The sequence below is a fragment of the Lucilia cuprina genome, chromosome 4 (genome assembly GCF_022045245.1).
Source record: "Lucilia cuprina isolate Lc7/37 chromosome 4, ASM2204524v1, whole genome shotgun sequence".
Lineage (NCBI taxonomy): Eukaryota > Metazoa > Arthropoda > Insecta > Diptera > Calliphoridae > Lucilia > Lucilia cuprina.
Window position 1 is genome coordinate 74,402,405 of NC_060952.1, and position 14,860 is coordinate 74,417,264.

The window sequence follows — 14,860 nt, forward strand, 5'->3', positions numbered from 1 at the left end:
TTTTAATGTTTTTATTAACTAGACTGTAAGATCAATTACGTTTAAAATACACTATGGTGAAGGGTATATAAGATTCGGCACAGCCGAATATAGCACTCTTACTTGTTTTAACATTAATTCGTTAAACTCGAAATTAAGTTTTCATATTCGATGTTCACTACTAAAACTGCTAAATGATATGAAAATCATTTTTGAACCGACAGATGTCATTCGCTGAAAAGTTCATGTTTTAAAATCTTTAAATAGTATTTTGATGATGAAAAGATGCAATGCAATCGTCATTCAAACGTTCCACTTGTTAAAGAAAAGTACCATTTTCTTCAATCCCATCAAAAGAAACCACTTGTTAAAGAAAAGTACCTTATTTATAAAAAGGAACATTTTTTTTTAAATTGATAATGCTTTTTTTGTTACAGAAAATAACTATTTTCTTTAAAGGGATTTAAACAATATAATTTTAAGAAAAAAGAATTGTAAAACTGATAACACTTCTGAAAAATTAAAATAATAAGCTGTGCTTTTGGGTGCAAGCAGCAAACAGCCGAATAGGTGTGTATTTTATTACCTCGCTATTTGTAAGCACTTATTTAAGTAGTAAATCGTATTTGTAAGCACTTTCTTAAGTAGTCAATCGTAAGTGAGAGAAGAAGGTACTTGTCTCTTGAAATAGTGAGCGTCTTTTTTAGCTTTTTAACTCTACAATGTAAGTTTAATTTGATAGTACGCAACCTTTGGCAAAAAATTGGCAGTTGATGTTAGAATATATCTTTAGGGAACAAGTCAAATTTACAAACATTTTGTTATTTGTAGAATAAAGGTATTTTTTATCTAATTATTAAGATAACAAGAACAATAGCCAATAATTAGTATAAGTAACAATCCATAATTAAGAATTTATGTAAAAGTTTATAAAAAGTTCTATTCGATAAAAAGCGCATTACTTAAGAGAGTAGCATTTCGTTTAATCAAGCTATCAAACTTCAGAGAAAGTAAAATTTCAAAAAGTTTTAATATGTAACCATTTTATGGAAAAAAGGTTCATTTAAAAGTATGTGAAGAAATACAAAAACCCTTTCATGTTATCTGTTTATCATCAACCTTTAAACTTTTCGTGATACAAATTTATCAATACAACACTATAGTGGGGAGGGTATTATGCATTAGTGCTGATGTTTGTAACAGCCAAAAATATTGGTCCTACACCTTCCTTAAAGTATACCTAACGCCTCAGAATTACTTGCTGAGTCGATTTAGCTATGTCCGTCCGTCTGTCTGTGTGTCCATGTACACCTTGTGCGCACGCTATAGCTCGCAATTTTTAAGATAATTTGATGAAATTTGGAATATACTCTTCTTTTGGTCCAAGGACGAACGCCATTGAAAACGGTTGAAATCGGACCAATTCCCCTAGCCGCCATACAACCGTATCCCCCCAAATAGGGCCTTTGGGCTCACAATTAAGTTAAATGTTCTATTAAGTCAACAAAAGTCGGTAGAACTTAATTTTATAAAACTTTAAATTACACTGCCGATTTTTGTATATACTTGTTTTGTATATAGCAAGCTAGGAGCAAAACGTTTAGATAGGAAACTTTAGTTCTTAGCAGGTTGTCAATTAAGGCATATGTCAGCAGTTGTTAAATCTATTTCGATCTATCAGACATAGGGGTAATGATTACACAAAGTTTTCCATTACATGTTCAACTACAATTATTTATAATGTGTAATTGAGGAATAACAAATTACAATTACATGAACAACAAATAACAATTACCTTAAGTTTTTTGTCAATTACAATTACTTGTAATGTATAATTGAGCAGTAACCAATTACAACTACTTGTGATGATACATGAACAACAAATAACAATTACCTTAAGTTTTTTGTCAATTACAATTACTTGTAATGTATAATTGAGCAGTAACCAATTACAACTACTTGTGATGGATATTTAAAGTTTTGTCGATAACAATTACTTATAATTGATTTTAACACTTACTTGTAGTTGTACTTTAGGTATCACTAATTACAAATTACAAGTAATTGATTTAATTGGAAAAGTTTCAAAAAAGTAATTGTAATTTGAAAAACTTTAAATAAAATTTCTAATAATTGTAATTAGCAAAACTTCAATTACAATTAAAAGTAATTGTAATTGATAAAGCTTAAATTACAATTACTTCAAATGTAAATGTAATTGAAAATGAAAGACTGTGATCTATGTATATTGAACGCCTTAATACGATATCTTTTTTAAAACTCCTTTTCCTTAATTCATTTCTCAAAACAAACCAAAACTACATTGGCAAATTATATTTTATATATAAACAAGTTCTTATAATTAAAAAAAATTATTCTAATAAAAATAAATTTTAAATATTTTCTTTATATCAAAATTAAATTTCTTCATTTCTATCTTTAAATGATTGTTGTGTATGTACGAGTAATAAAGTTTGAGTGATTTTTTTTTTCTTTCTTTGTTGTTTGTGTAAATTTGTAGGTTTTTTTTTCAAAATTTTTTAATTGTCGAATTTCAATTAAAATCTTTTAAACGATATCTCAGAGTTTTCAATGTTAAGTAGTAAGTGTTGATTTACTGTGTGTGTGTGTTTGTGTTTTGGAAAAAGTGTTTAGGGATCTCTAGGGTCTAATGAAAAGTGGACTTTTTTTGTTGTTCATATTGTACTTACAACTAATTGCATATAATTCTAATACAGTTTTTTTGTTTTCTTTACTAACATTTAATTGTTTGGGGGAATTATTATTTTTTGTTTTCTTGTTTTACGTAGAAACATAATACATTTATAATATACTTGTTGTGGTTTTATACTTTAATATATATTTATTATTATTATTATTATTTTTGTTTAATAATTAAGCGATTTTTTTTGTTTTTAAATTTATAATACAAATACTTTTTTATTTGGAAAATAATAATAATAAAAAACTTAAATATATTATAAAACAAAATCAATTAAAAATAATAATATTAATATCATAAGTACTAACATTTATGCTTTGAGTGTATAATTTGAAATACAATTTTAATACTCAGCCACTTTAAAAGCCAACTCTCTATACGATGTCTTTTACTTTTAGGTTTACCCCCATATTCATAAACAAATTTTTATTTTATAAACGATTTATAAATCAAATTTCGTATGGAAATTTTGTTTTAAAAACCTTTTATGAAATAAAGTGCTGTTTATAAATAAGGGGGTTAAACTATAAGTTGCTTTGATTTTAATACAAGTTTATCTTTAGTTTAAATGTGGTTTAAACTGAGTTACTTTATTCAAATTAATCAAGAATATAAATATTTTTTATTTTCTTTTCTTTTTAATATCTTGTCCATAATTAATGTTTTTTTTTTTTAATTTAAATTATTTATTTTTAAATAATTTTTTTATTTTTCAAGTCATATAATTTACATAAAAATGTGTTTTTTAGAGTTTTTTGTTAAAGATTTCCTGTTTGTGTTTTATCTATAGTATTTGTTTTGGTTTTTTTTTTATATTTGTGTAAAAGATTTAATTTAGTTTGTTTAATAATCTTGTTATTTTTTTGTTTACTCTCTCAATCTTAAATTAATTTTGTTTATAATTTAATTTATATCGTTTATACTTATATATTACGTTTATATATTTTCTCTAATATTTCTTTGTTTCGATTTGAAATCCTGTTCTCTATTTCTGTATCCCTCTCTTTTAGCTGTAACTGTTTTACTCTCTTTCAGCTCTTATATATCGTTCAGCTAAATTTACTCATTTAATTTATGCCATTCAGCAATTTGTCTTCTTGGTGAATTGCACACTTCATTCCAATGATTAAGAGCTGTGCCATTTGAATTTGGTCCTCCCAATTCAAGTCGTCCGATTACCTGTTGATATATAAAGGAAAAATTTGAAATGTGATATTAGAAGAACTAAACCTTTAATATGATCATAAATGCAATTTTCGATAGAGTCGAAACTTTTTTCAATTCTAGAAAGAAATTATATCTAATCACCAACTTTTCTCCTCTCGACACATCTTATAAATTAACAAACTGTGGACATTTAAGTCAAATTTTGAAGGGAGATAAGGGCCTTATAAGTATAAAATTCATGAGGGACATCAAGGCTAGTATGGAACTTGTTTTTCAGCTTTTTGTAGAGATACGATTATATTAAACATAATTATGAACTTAAAAGCCCTATTCGGCGGTTTTAGTGGTATGGGGGCTAGGTAAAATAATGGATCGATTTTCAGAAGGCTTCGTCTACGTCACCATATACTTAATATCATGTGCCAAATTTCATTGAATTATCTCCAATGTTGCGACCTGTATTTTGATTACAATGTTTACAAGCCCTATTCAAGAGTTCAGTTGTATGGGGGCTAAATGAAATAATTGACTGATCTTAACCATTTTCAATAGACTACGTCCTTAGAAGATCATGTGCCAAATTTTATTGAATTTCATTTAAAATTGTCATTTGGAGTTTGTTTACAAAGTTTACATGGACGGACATAGCTAAATCGACTCAGAAAATGATTCTAAGGTGGGTATATGACCAATATTATTGTGCGTTACAAACATCAGCACAAACTCAATATACCCTCCCCATTAAAGTGATGTAGGGTATAACAAGGCAAATAAGTAAGTGTAAGGCGCTATGTAGAAGAATCAAGTTTGACCTTAGATACCTTTCCCCCTTTGATACATCCTATAAATTAATAAGCACATTTGTAAGTGCGGGCGCTATGTAGGAGAACCATAGGCACTTACAGACTAATGGCTTTTAACTTAAGACAAACTGGCCAAGGGTTGCTTTAAAACACGATTGCAATTAATACTGATCATACATGAAGGGTTTATATAAACTTTAAACGTCACCGATTGCATACCAGATACATAATATGGTTGAAATTTTGAAACGCTGATAGAATATTTTAGTCAAGCAGAACATTGGAGTAAATACCCATAGAAACCGCTGCATCACGAATGGTTCTAAACGGGGGAAAAACTAGTCTGGGGTTCTATACTAAAGATCAAGAAACACAAATACAATACAATTTACATTACCAAAAACTAGCTTCCAGTTAGTAAAGCAAAGCTAAAAATGGATCATAACATATATGGCGCCAATAGGGGTTAAGAGATTAAGTCATTAAGCAATTAGGGCGATATATTATATCATAAGATTAAATCTAAGACAGTGTGTCGTTCGGTATCTTATTGGATAGTGTTCTGGTCTGATTATACAAAAGCTTATAAAAAAGCTTTAATCAAATATGTTCATATTTTACTCGGCAACGAAAGAGCGAAGGGAGCTCGAGGTAGTTAACTTAACGAAACCAAAATCATTCGATACTACGAGGACTGAATTAAATTATAGGCGAGAGAGTACCATAAGGTCTTTTGGAATTATGAAATAGCGGGTGGAGCTACAAAGATACTATGGAATGATATAAACTAAAGCAGGATGAGAAGCTACTCAAAATGAGCAAATCGGGGGTTAATATTGTATGTATTCTGAGTGGATTACTGAGACAATTACAAGAAATTGTAATTGATGGTGAAACTGTAGAGAACCTTCTTTATCAGGTTTTAGTTGAAATTATATCCATATATTTTGAGAATGATATTATTTTGGATATAACATCCATCACGAACAATTTGTAGAAGAAAACTTCAAATATTTTCCATGCAAAGGAGCACACAATTGGCTATATAATAACCTAAATCTAATTAAGGTTCCTATGATACTTGTTTGCTTAAAATCTTAACGCTTTTCTTAATATATAAATTAATTTCTAAAGAGGATCTTATAGTGGTATCAATCAATAATTGACGAAGCGTTTTAAAACATCGTAGAAAAACTTCGATTCTTATAAAACTTGTTTTTTTTTCTTTCATTGTTTTGAAATTAAGCAAATGTAGTAGGGATGATGAGGCGGTAGTGTTTGTGGGAATTTTATTTAAGTTTTCTTATATTGAAAATTGCAGGGAATACTTCGGAATTATTAACATATAGAAAAGGATTTTTCCTGTAATGTGACCATTAATGTGCTCAAAATGGTTATCAGGAATATTGAAATATCGATAGTAAAGTGCAATGTCCTACCCTAATGTCACCGACAAGTACATTCGATTAAGTCTAAAAAATAAAGTTGTATTGCATTACCGTTAAATGGCCACCTTTTTGAGAAAGCCGGCAAAAATTAGATAAAGTTGGAAATACGATTTTAAAATAATGAAGTCTTGCTGCAGACCTGAATTTATCTTGAATTCGTGAGATCTATAACAACTTGTTATAGAATGCTCGAAAAATATCGAGAGAATTAATTAACGACTAATACGTCGCAAATATCTACCGTCTAGTCTTTCATATGAAGGTAACTAGAAGATCTTCCGAAAAGTGATGCTGGCACTGACACATAGTTCTTTATAAACAACCAAACGGCATCAATATATAATATTTTTGTAAACATTCAACCCGCTCGATCTTCATAATTAGACGCTTCATGAACGAATACTTTTGACATTGCTTGCATAGCGCTGGAGGCTTCTGCGTCTGCTAAATAAGCCCGTTTTTTATTTTCACACTTTTGCATTATCTCCTCTTTCTAAGTTATAAAGTAGTAAGATTCACTGAATTTTTAAAGCCTTATTAACATATGACTACAATAAATTTAATTAACTCACCTCATTTTTGGTAACACGATCCCAGTCGAGTAACATTAATTCAAGTGACACACCATCTAAAGTAGCTCCAGAGCCCTGAAAAACAAACATTATAATTTAAAATAATATTCACCTTACTATCAACCAATCTCTTCAACTTACCTCAGCTGCTGGTATATCGAAAGCAAAACTTTCATTAAAAACTGGACTCAGTGTACGCTTCTTAACGTGTGTCTTCTTCTTAGCAATGCGCTGACCATTGTACAGTAAATAGATTTTAACATAAGGATCAGCCAGACCGGTTACATCCATACGTGGCAAATTGCGAGCCTTCAATAATACAACAGTCAAACGTCCGGCAGCTGGTTGCCAACACAATGAAATCAATAATTCACCACGTCCTTGGGCACGTATCTTCAAACTGCGTGGTTGAATTTCCTTGCTAATCGACAAGGCTTCTTTCGAAATATCGCCAATTTCAATAGAGGAAAGAGGACACACTACTTCACCAATAACATCATCACGTGAATAACGATCAAAGCTCAATATGACGAAATGCAAAGACATATTCTGTAGATCATTAATGTTTAAGCCATAGAAAGTGAAGTCCTCGTCGTAGACTGGATTACGGGTATTGCGTACAACACGGGTTTTGACCTTGTGCTGTTTATCGGGCAACAATTGCAACTTAACATAGGGATCAGTAGCCGATTGAGTACGACCATTCATACCAGCTGGTATATCATTAGATTTGTTGCCATTTGAAGAATTACCTCCATTATTTCCACTACCACTCTTGCAGGGTAAACCACGACAGCGTATTATGGAGACCATCAAAGCATTACGCTCACCCAAATAACGCAATTTAAAGAATATCGAACCCAATTTGCCATATTGCTCCATATTCATTTCACTTACACTCATGTTGCTCACTACGGATTCTTGCATCACCGACACCTGATTGCTATTACCACCCTTGGCGCCATTACCGGACATACCATTACTACCACCACTACCGGTAGGACTTAACTTGGCTTCCATGGGTGAAAGTTTTTCTGTGCCATTATATTTGTTAAGTTTCGATGATTTCGTTTCATCCTCTTCCATATATTTAACCGTTTGCGGTGAAATGGGTGATGTGGCGGTTTGTTCCTGCATTGGCTGCAATATGCCCAATTGTTTGGTGCCAGTTGGTGATGGTGATTTCTTCAAGTAGTGGGGTGGTTGACCACTAGGCGAACGAACAGCTGTCGGACGACGTGTTGGTTGAAAGGGAAATGTTGAATCATGTTGATTTTGTTTACGATTGCGAGCGCGCATCTGACGGGCACATATACAAGCAACTGCCCAGAGGGCACCTGCTGATATGAGACCCAAAATAGCTGGAAGTACTGGGGAGAAGAGAAATTTGAAAGAAGATTAATTTCTATTACGCACAAATAGAATTGCAGAAATATGTCGCATGTTAAAAAATATTAAGAAATAATTTATGAGTCTTTCATCCTGTCACCCCGGGGCATGTTTCATAAATTTCCCTCATCTTGGTGTAATAATAGTCTGGCGGAACTAAATATTAGTGGTAGAGTCCAATGTGCCTAGGGCACATTTTCTTGAAATGATTTGTCCGGTAGCCAACAATTCAGAGTCTAGTACTTGGTCTTGTTCGGTTATTGGTATCAGATAAATGAGAAATGTGCTGATTGAATGGTCATAGATGTACCGCACCTTACACTAGTGACAACATTGAAATTTCTTTCCTCGTTAGGATATATTCAGAAGTTAATTTGACCATGTCAAACTTAAGAAATTGACCTTAGCTTGTTTGATGGATTCGTATTTCGGCCTACCGATTACGTCTTTATCTCAATGGGGAGAGATTAAATGACTCTCTAAAAACTGTGTCAACTTGCAAAGTTGTCAGAAAAAGCATTGTCAGTATATTGTAACACAATAATATTGTCAGGCATCTAACAATTATGTTTCCATTGGAAGATAACTGTCTGACATTTTTATTGCCAGATTCGCAACACGGTAAATTAAATGATCATATGTCAGATATTATTTTATCTGACAACTTTTGCTATGTAGCAATCTGTGAACAGTGTGAACTGATAACTTACTCAACAACTTTTTTGTAAGCAAAATATACTTCTTTAACTCCTCATTTGTAAGCGAGCGTAGAAGTACTTGTCTCCAATGACATCACCGTGTTTAAATAATGAGTTAAAATGCTAAAGAAGAAGCATTTTAACCATTACTTTTCAATGTAAGTTTTTCCTGGTCAGTTAATGTTTTTTCTTTTTTATAAAACACAATTCTTAACACGCAATTAAATAAAATGTGCAAACAAAATGTCAAAGCCGAAAGAAGTACTTCTATATTAGATTATAAAAAAGGTGTTTCCTCCAGTACTTCAAAGTAAAGCCAAAAATAAGTGGTTATGGAAGTACAACCCATTACCGAGTTTTTGCCGGGTAATTTTACACTCGCCTGACACTCAAAATTAGACATATATATGAATAAAGAAAAACTGCGTTCACAGAGTGGTGCTGTTTCTTTGTAAAAGGACTTCAAAATATGAAAGGAGGGCATTTACAAAAAATTGGAAGTCCATTGAAAAGGACACAGGATCACGAATTGAGAAACTAAAAACTCTTTGTTTCTCTTAAATTTTCATCCGGTTTATGTCTAACGATTTTTTTACTGGACAGTGTAACTAAAGCTATCGCTCAAAATAAAACTATTTCTAAATTACGATATTTTACGAATAATTTATGTATTTCATAATATTCAATATCTTTCTGGAATAATTAGGTTAGAACCAATATTGATTCACGTTTGTATTTTAGGTTAGGTTTAGAAGGGAAACTATAATGTTTATTGTGATTCCCTTCAAAAAGCAGAGAAATAAAAAAACTCTACAAGAAAACCTAGAAAGAATGAGGAAGATTATTTAAGAGATGAGAGAGAAAATCTTTATCTCCCTATAAATCCCAGCCGAATAAGTCATGGATCTATTCCTTAGCCATTTAAGTCTAAGATTATGTATACTTCACGTCAAACTGTATCCGAGTAACACCCTTCTTATCTTTGCACAACCTGCATTAGTCAGGTATATTGCTGTCTCACTTACTGACAAAGGCCCTAAATGGGCAGTGCCCTGTTAGCATTCCTATCAGAATCCTTAGACTGTGTTTATCGAGTCCTATAAGTGTTTTGCTAGTTCCCATATCAAGTTTTGACTGTAAAGTCATTGGTCCTTTACAATCGAATCTACTATTCCAGGACTGGTATATAATGTCACGGAATCTTCCCAATATCAACCTATAATAATGACAAATGGGTGATTTTACCATCATTTCTATGTCATCTTCATTAATGTTCCAGCCTAATTTAAACAGTTCGTTTGCAACCTCATTAGCATGCACATCAGATGCGACTGTACCATGTGAGAAGTCAATGCTCTGAAAGCAGCTATCAACATAAATTGTCGCATTTGACCCCGGTTCGATATGACTCCCAAATTAGTATTTTCTGCTTAGAAGAAATTCTTCAGGAATCGTTTTATGTAGATATCAGCGATATAGACACCGGCACTCATACCAGTTTTAACCGTAGACCCATCAGTGAAAATTGCATACCCATCAAACAGTCTATCGAATACAATCCAATCATTCCTTTTTAGAAATTCTATCAGAGGTATTACATCGAAGTCTAAAGTCCTGCAAGGAAAAATGCTTTGATTAAGAAGACCTACTACGTGCAAACTTTTTAGAAATTCATTATGCGAAGATTTGACTAACGAGGAATCATAGAGTCTTAGCAGACTCCTAGCCGTCACGACCGCTACAAAATGTTCTATGGGTGACTGGTATAGAATGATGTCTAAGGCCGCATATGGAGTGCTTCTAATGGAAGCAGTTCGTAAGTTAATTTCGTCAGTCCATCTTTTTGCGATTTTGTGAACCTTATTTTAAAACATTAGTTATTTTATTCATAACAATTCATCAAAGGTTTATAGAACCAAATTTTTTTAAAAAATTGTGTCTTATAAACCTTTGATAAATGGTTATGAATAAGACTCTAAATCTGCAGTATTTGGTGATAATTTGTGATTAAAATAGTGGTTATGCATTTCTATAGGTACATACAGTTGACTGCATAAAGGATTTTTTTGCAATAAACCAATCTACTGAGATATCCTTGTATATAAAACAGCAGAAAAAAGCTATTGATAAAATTAGTTTAAGTACTGTACCATTTTTAAATTTTACCATGAAAATTATAATTAAGTAAAATACAAGGACCTTGATTCTTATACAATTTAGTTTTTTCACTTTATATAAAACAATCCTTAAAAAAATGAAAAGAAAAAACTGTAATATTAACAATATGTCAAATATGTTATTTAGTTACTAAACAAAAAAGATATTAATAGAAATCTGTTTGCAACACCAACGCAAATAAAAAGAGAATCATTTCAATAACAAACGAAATACATTCCCACCCTCACCCAATTGTCTGACTAAACTTATGCTGTTAATTAATGAGTTTTTGCAAGAAAAAAGCTAAATATTTAATTTTTGTTTTGAGGGTAAAAGGATTAAAAAATTAAAAATAAATTATATTTATTTGGGTTTTTTTTTGTTTCTAATATTTAACTTACTTGTTGACATGGCGCTGATATCTGGGCTGTATTCTTCGCCCATTTTGTTTGTTAACAAATAAAAACGGCTTTATCCTTTTCAAAAGGGACTTTTTTTTTCGTTTGGCTAAAAATAAATTATTTTTTTAAATGCGTCGTAGTAAAATGGGTTGGAGTAATTTTCCTTTAGTTCTTTGCCAAACACTACAATACGTGCAAAATTTTTTCTATTTGTTGTTTTTCCTTTCGTATCGATATATGGAAAAAAAAACTTCACTTCAAAATGAAATCGATATTATGCCTTTAAGTATGTTAGGTTTTTGTATTCGCTCGCGTTCTCTTTCGCTCTCTCACTCTATAGCAGGGAGTAAGCAAAAGTAACAAATGGTAAAACACACACAACTACTTCACTCTCTTGTCTGTGATGTTCTCTAATGTACAGTGTGCCAAGTAAAACAACAAATGACTTTGAAAGGATTTCTGTTGGAGTATGAGTGTGTATTTTTATTCGTGTTCTGTAAAGGACTAAATATTGTAGTAATATATTTTATATGAGTGTTTCTGTTTTTTTTTTTACAAATGACAAGTATGAATCATTCGTTTGTGTTTTTTTTTTCCTTTAATTTGCTCCCCTAGCTATGACCGTCTTTTCTAGTTTTTTTCTTTTGCTGAGTGTTAAAAGGATGGATGATTAATAAATTTTCACTTTGGGATTTCTGTTTTTTTTTTTTTTTTGTGTAATTTCAAGTTCAATGTAATAAAACACAAATATTTAATGAGTTTTTTCAACTTTTCACTTCAAAATTTATGGAATTTGTTTAAACAATTTTCAATAAGTATTTTTGCTTATTTTAGAAAAATTTCCTAAACTGCTCTCTATTTGTGACTTTTTTTTTTTGCTCAAATACGTTTGTGTCGTAGGTCTACATACAATATTTTCTGTATTTTTCTTTACAATTTTTTTCAGCAAATTTTCTTTTGTCGTTTTTGGTTTTTTTTATTTATTTAAAATTCACATTGTTAATAAGTTTTTTCTCGTTATCAAAACGTTATTTTAATTGTTTTTATTTAAAAAAAAAAATTATTTATTTTTGCAACGTTATAACCGTTTTTTAAAGAAAATTCTTTTTTCGTTTGCACTCTTGTTCGTGTCGTGTTTTACGATAAATGAAAATCTAAAGTTTTTCTTAACAATATTTGCTGCTATAATCACCACACTTAGTAGTGGAAAAAATCATTAAAATCTGACCTGCGCATTAAGTATAAAAACAACTTACGTTATCCTATCATATGTATGTTACGTGACGTAACTATAACTTAGTCACCACTTTGTTTACACTATTGTTTCGTAAAAAAACTTTTTATTTTTCTTGTAAGGACTTCAAATAAGGGAGGTTTAAAACTCAACCCTGTTGTTTGTTATAAATAAGCAAAAGATATTATTTATAAACAATTTAAAATTAATTTATAATATTTAAAAAGAATTATCGGTTTAAAATATATAGTACTTTCACATAAAATTATATTCTTAAAAAATATGTTAATATATAACATCTTAAAAGATCTTATGTTTAGATGGCATGAGCTACACCTCAAAAATTACTGAAAAATTAACAAATTAGTCAATTTCTAGATGATTCATCATTGTTCTCAAACTAATTTTTTTTAATAGATTGATTTCCCTACAACAATACAAAACCAGCGAAAATTCCTTAATAGATTGTACTTACATAACCACTCACTTTTCAAAGACTACTACTTATCTGCTGCATTACTTTGAAATAGTCTAGTAATGGCTTTATTTTAATCTGCTATAAAAGTACATTACGGCAAGTTAAGAATTTTTTTCAAAAATAAAGAAAAAATAAGTTTTGACGCGCAATAAGAAGTTAACTGTTTCGTATTTTCACTGATTCTTTTTATTATTAAAGAAAAACAAAATAACTTACTGAACAACTTCTTTGTAAGAGAAATTGCAAGTATTTCTTAAACTCGCTATATAAAAGCGAGCGTAGAAGTACTTTCCTCCAATGCCATCACCGTGTTAAAATAATGAGCTCATTATTTTTCAATGTAAGTTTTTCTTGGGAAGTAATTAAGAAAAAATTTATTTGGGAAATGATTCGGTAACTCGTAAATTATGCAGACCGACAAATTTCTAAACCAAAAGCCAAAGCATATTTTTCTAAAGGGTTGAATCTGACCCCAGAAAATATTACAATTTTTGACATTATAACAGCGCAGAGATTATAAATTGCTGTATGCCACCTGAAATTCTGACAGCTTCAAGATAAAGGCTTAACATTTGAATTATTCTCTTTCTTTTTCGATTTATCTTTACTTAATTCGCAATTTTTCAGATTTTTATACCCTACACCATTATGGTGGAGGGCATTAACCTACCGATCGACTCGGAATCACTTTCTGAGTGATATAATAATCTTGATTCTTTGGTTAAACCTGGTTTAACATATGTTTCGTGTTTTTCAGTAATCAGTAAAGTTACTTATTATCTTTGTTTAACTGAGTGTAATTGGCCAATGATTCCAATGATTTCGGAACAAGCTAAAAACAAACAAAAAGTTATATCATAAGTAAATTGCAATTTTCTGATTTGTTTTGTTTTATTTATTATTGTTTTAAATGTTTATTTAACATTTTTCAAAAATTTTCCATTTAAAAAAATATTATTTGCAAACAGCTGTTCATTCTTTATGTTTTTGGGTGAAAAGTTGGCAATACTAACAAAGTTAACTGAAATTAAATCCAAAACTGAAAAACACAATTATCGATTAAAATCCACCTAAATTTGTTCCGAGTTTATTCTAACAGCAAGTTAAGCCTAGTTTCATTCATTGTGAAAAACTTTCGATGCACTAATTCTAGATATACCTATGGTTGGGTAAGGCCTGAATTCCCCCTCATCTACTCCGTATTATCAAGACCAATGATCCAGAAATCTAGATTTCAGTTTCCAAATTCACTACATCTGAAGGTATTCTCAGTGAGTAATTTTAATGTTCTTTTTTTGGAAGTTTTTAGGAAGTGAAACTGTAGTATTATAGACTTGACTAATATAATTAAATAAATTACATTAACTTATCAATTAACTCCCAAATAAAATAGGTTTAATTGAAACAAATTCAGTACACAAAATTTTAAACAAAATTGTATTCTTTGAAAGTCAATAAACATCACTTCTGCAGAAGCTAAACAAATTCATCTAGTGCTACTTTTGAAGTGGTGATAAATGTTATTTGTTTGGAAGTACTTTGTTTTATTTTTGCTGGGTACAGATTTTGATAAACGGTTAATAATCGATCACAAATAATCTTAAACAACCTAATAATTATATCGGGATAAAATTATATTCGAATATGAATTGTACAAATTATTCAAAGAATTTTTTTTCCGGATCGGCCTAAAATTGGTCATATATAACATATAAAATTCACTTTATATAATCACTAAATCGTAAATAACTTATAACTTAATAGTGATATCGGTATAAAATTCCACACAAACATAGTTTATACATAGATAAA

General features: G+C 30.4%; 1 protein-coding gene across 1 annotated transcript; it reads right to left on the reverse strand.

The window, feature by feature from the left end:
• Window positions 1-3,440: 3,440 nt before the first annotated feature.
• LOC111689922 (synaptotagmin-4) lies at window positions 3,441-12,490 on the reverse strand. The gene is made up of 4 exons (XM_023452386.2): window positions 11,337-12,490; window positions 6,833-8,061; window positions 6,692-6,766; window positions 3,441-3,880 (listed from the first exon to the last, which is right to left on the reverse strand). Exons 1-4 carry the CDS (start codon window positions 11,377-11,379, stop codon window positions 3,761-3,763), a joined length of 1,467 nt encoding a protein of 488 aa, XP_023308154.1. The 5' UTR covers window positions 11,380-12,490; the 3' UTR covers window positions 3,441-3,760.
• Between the last annotated feature and the right edge of the window lie 2,370 nt (window positions 12,491-14,860).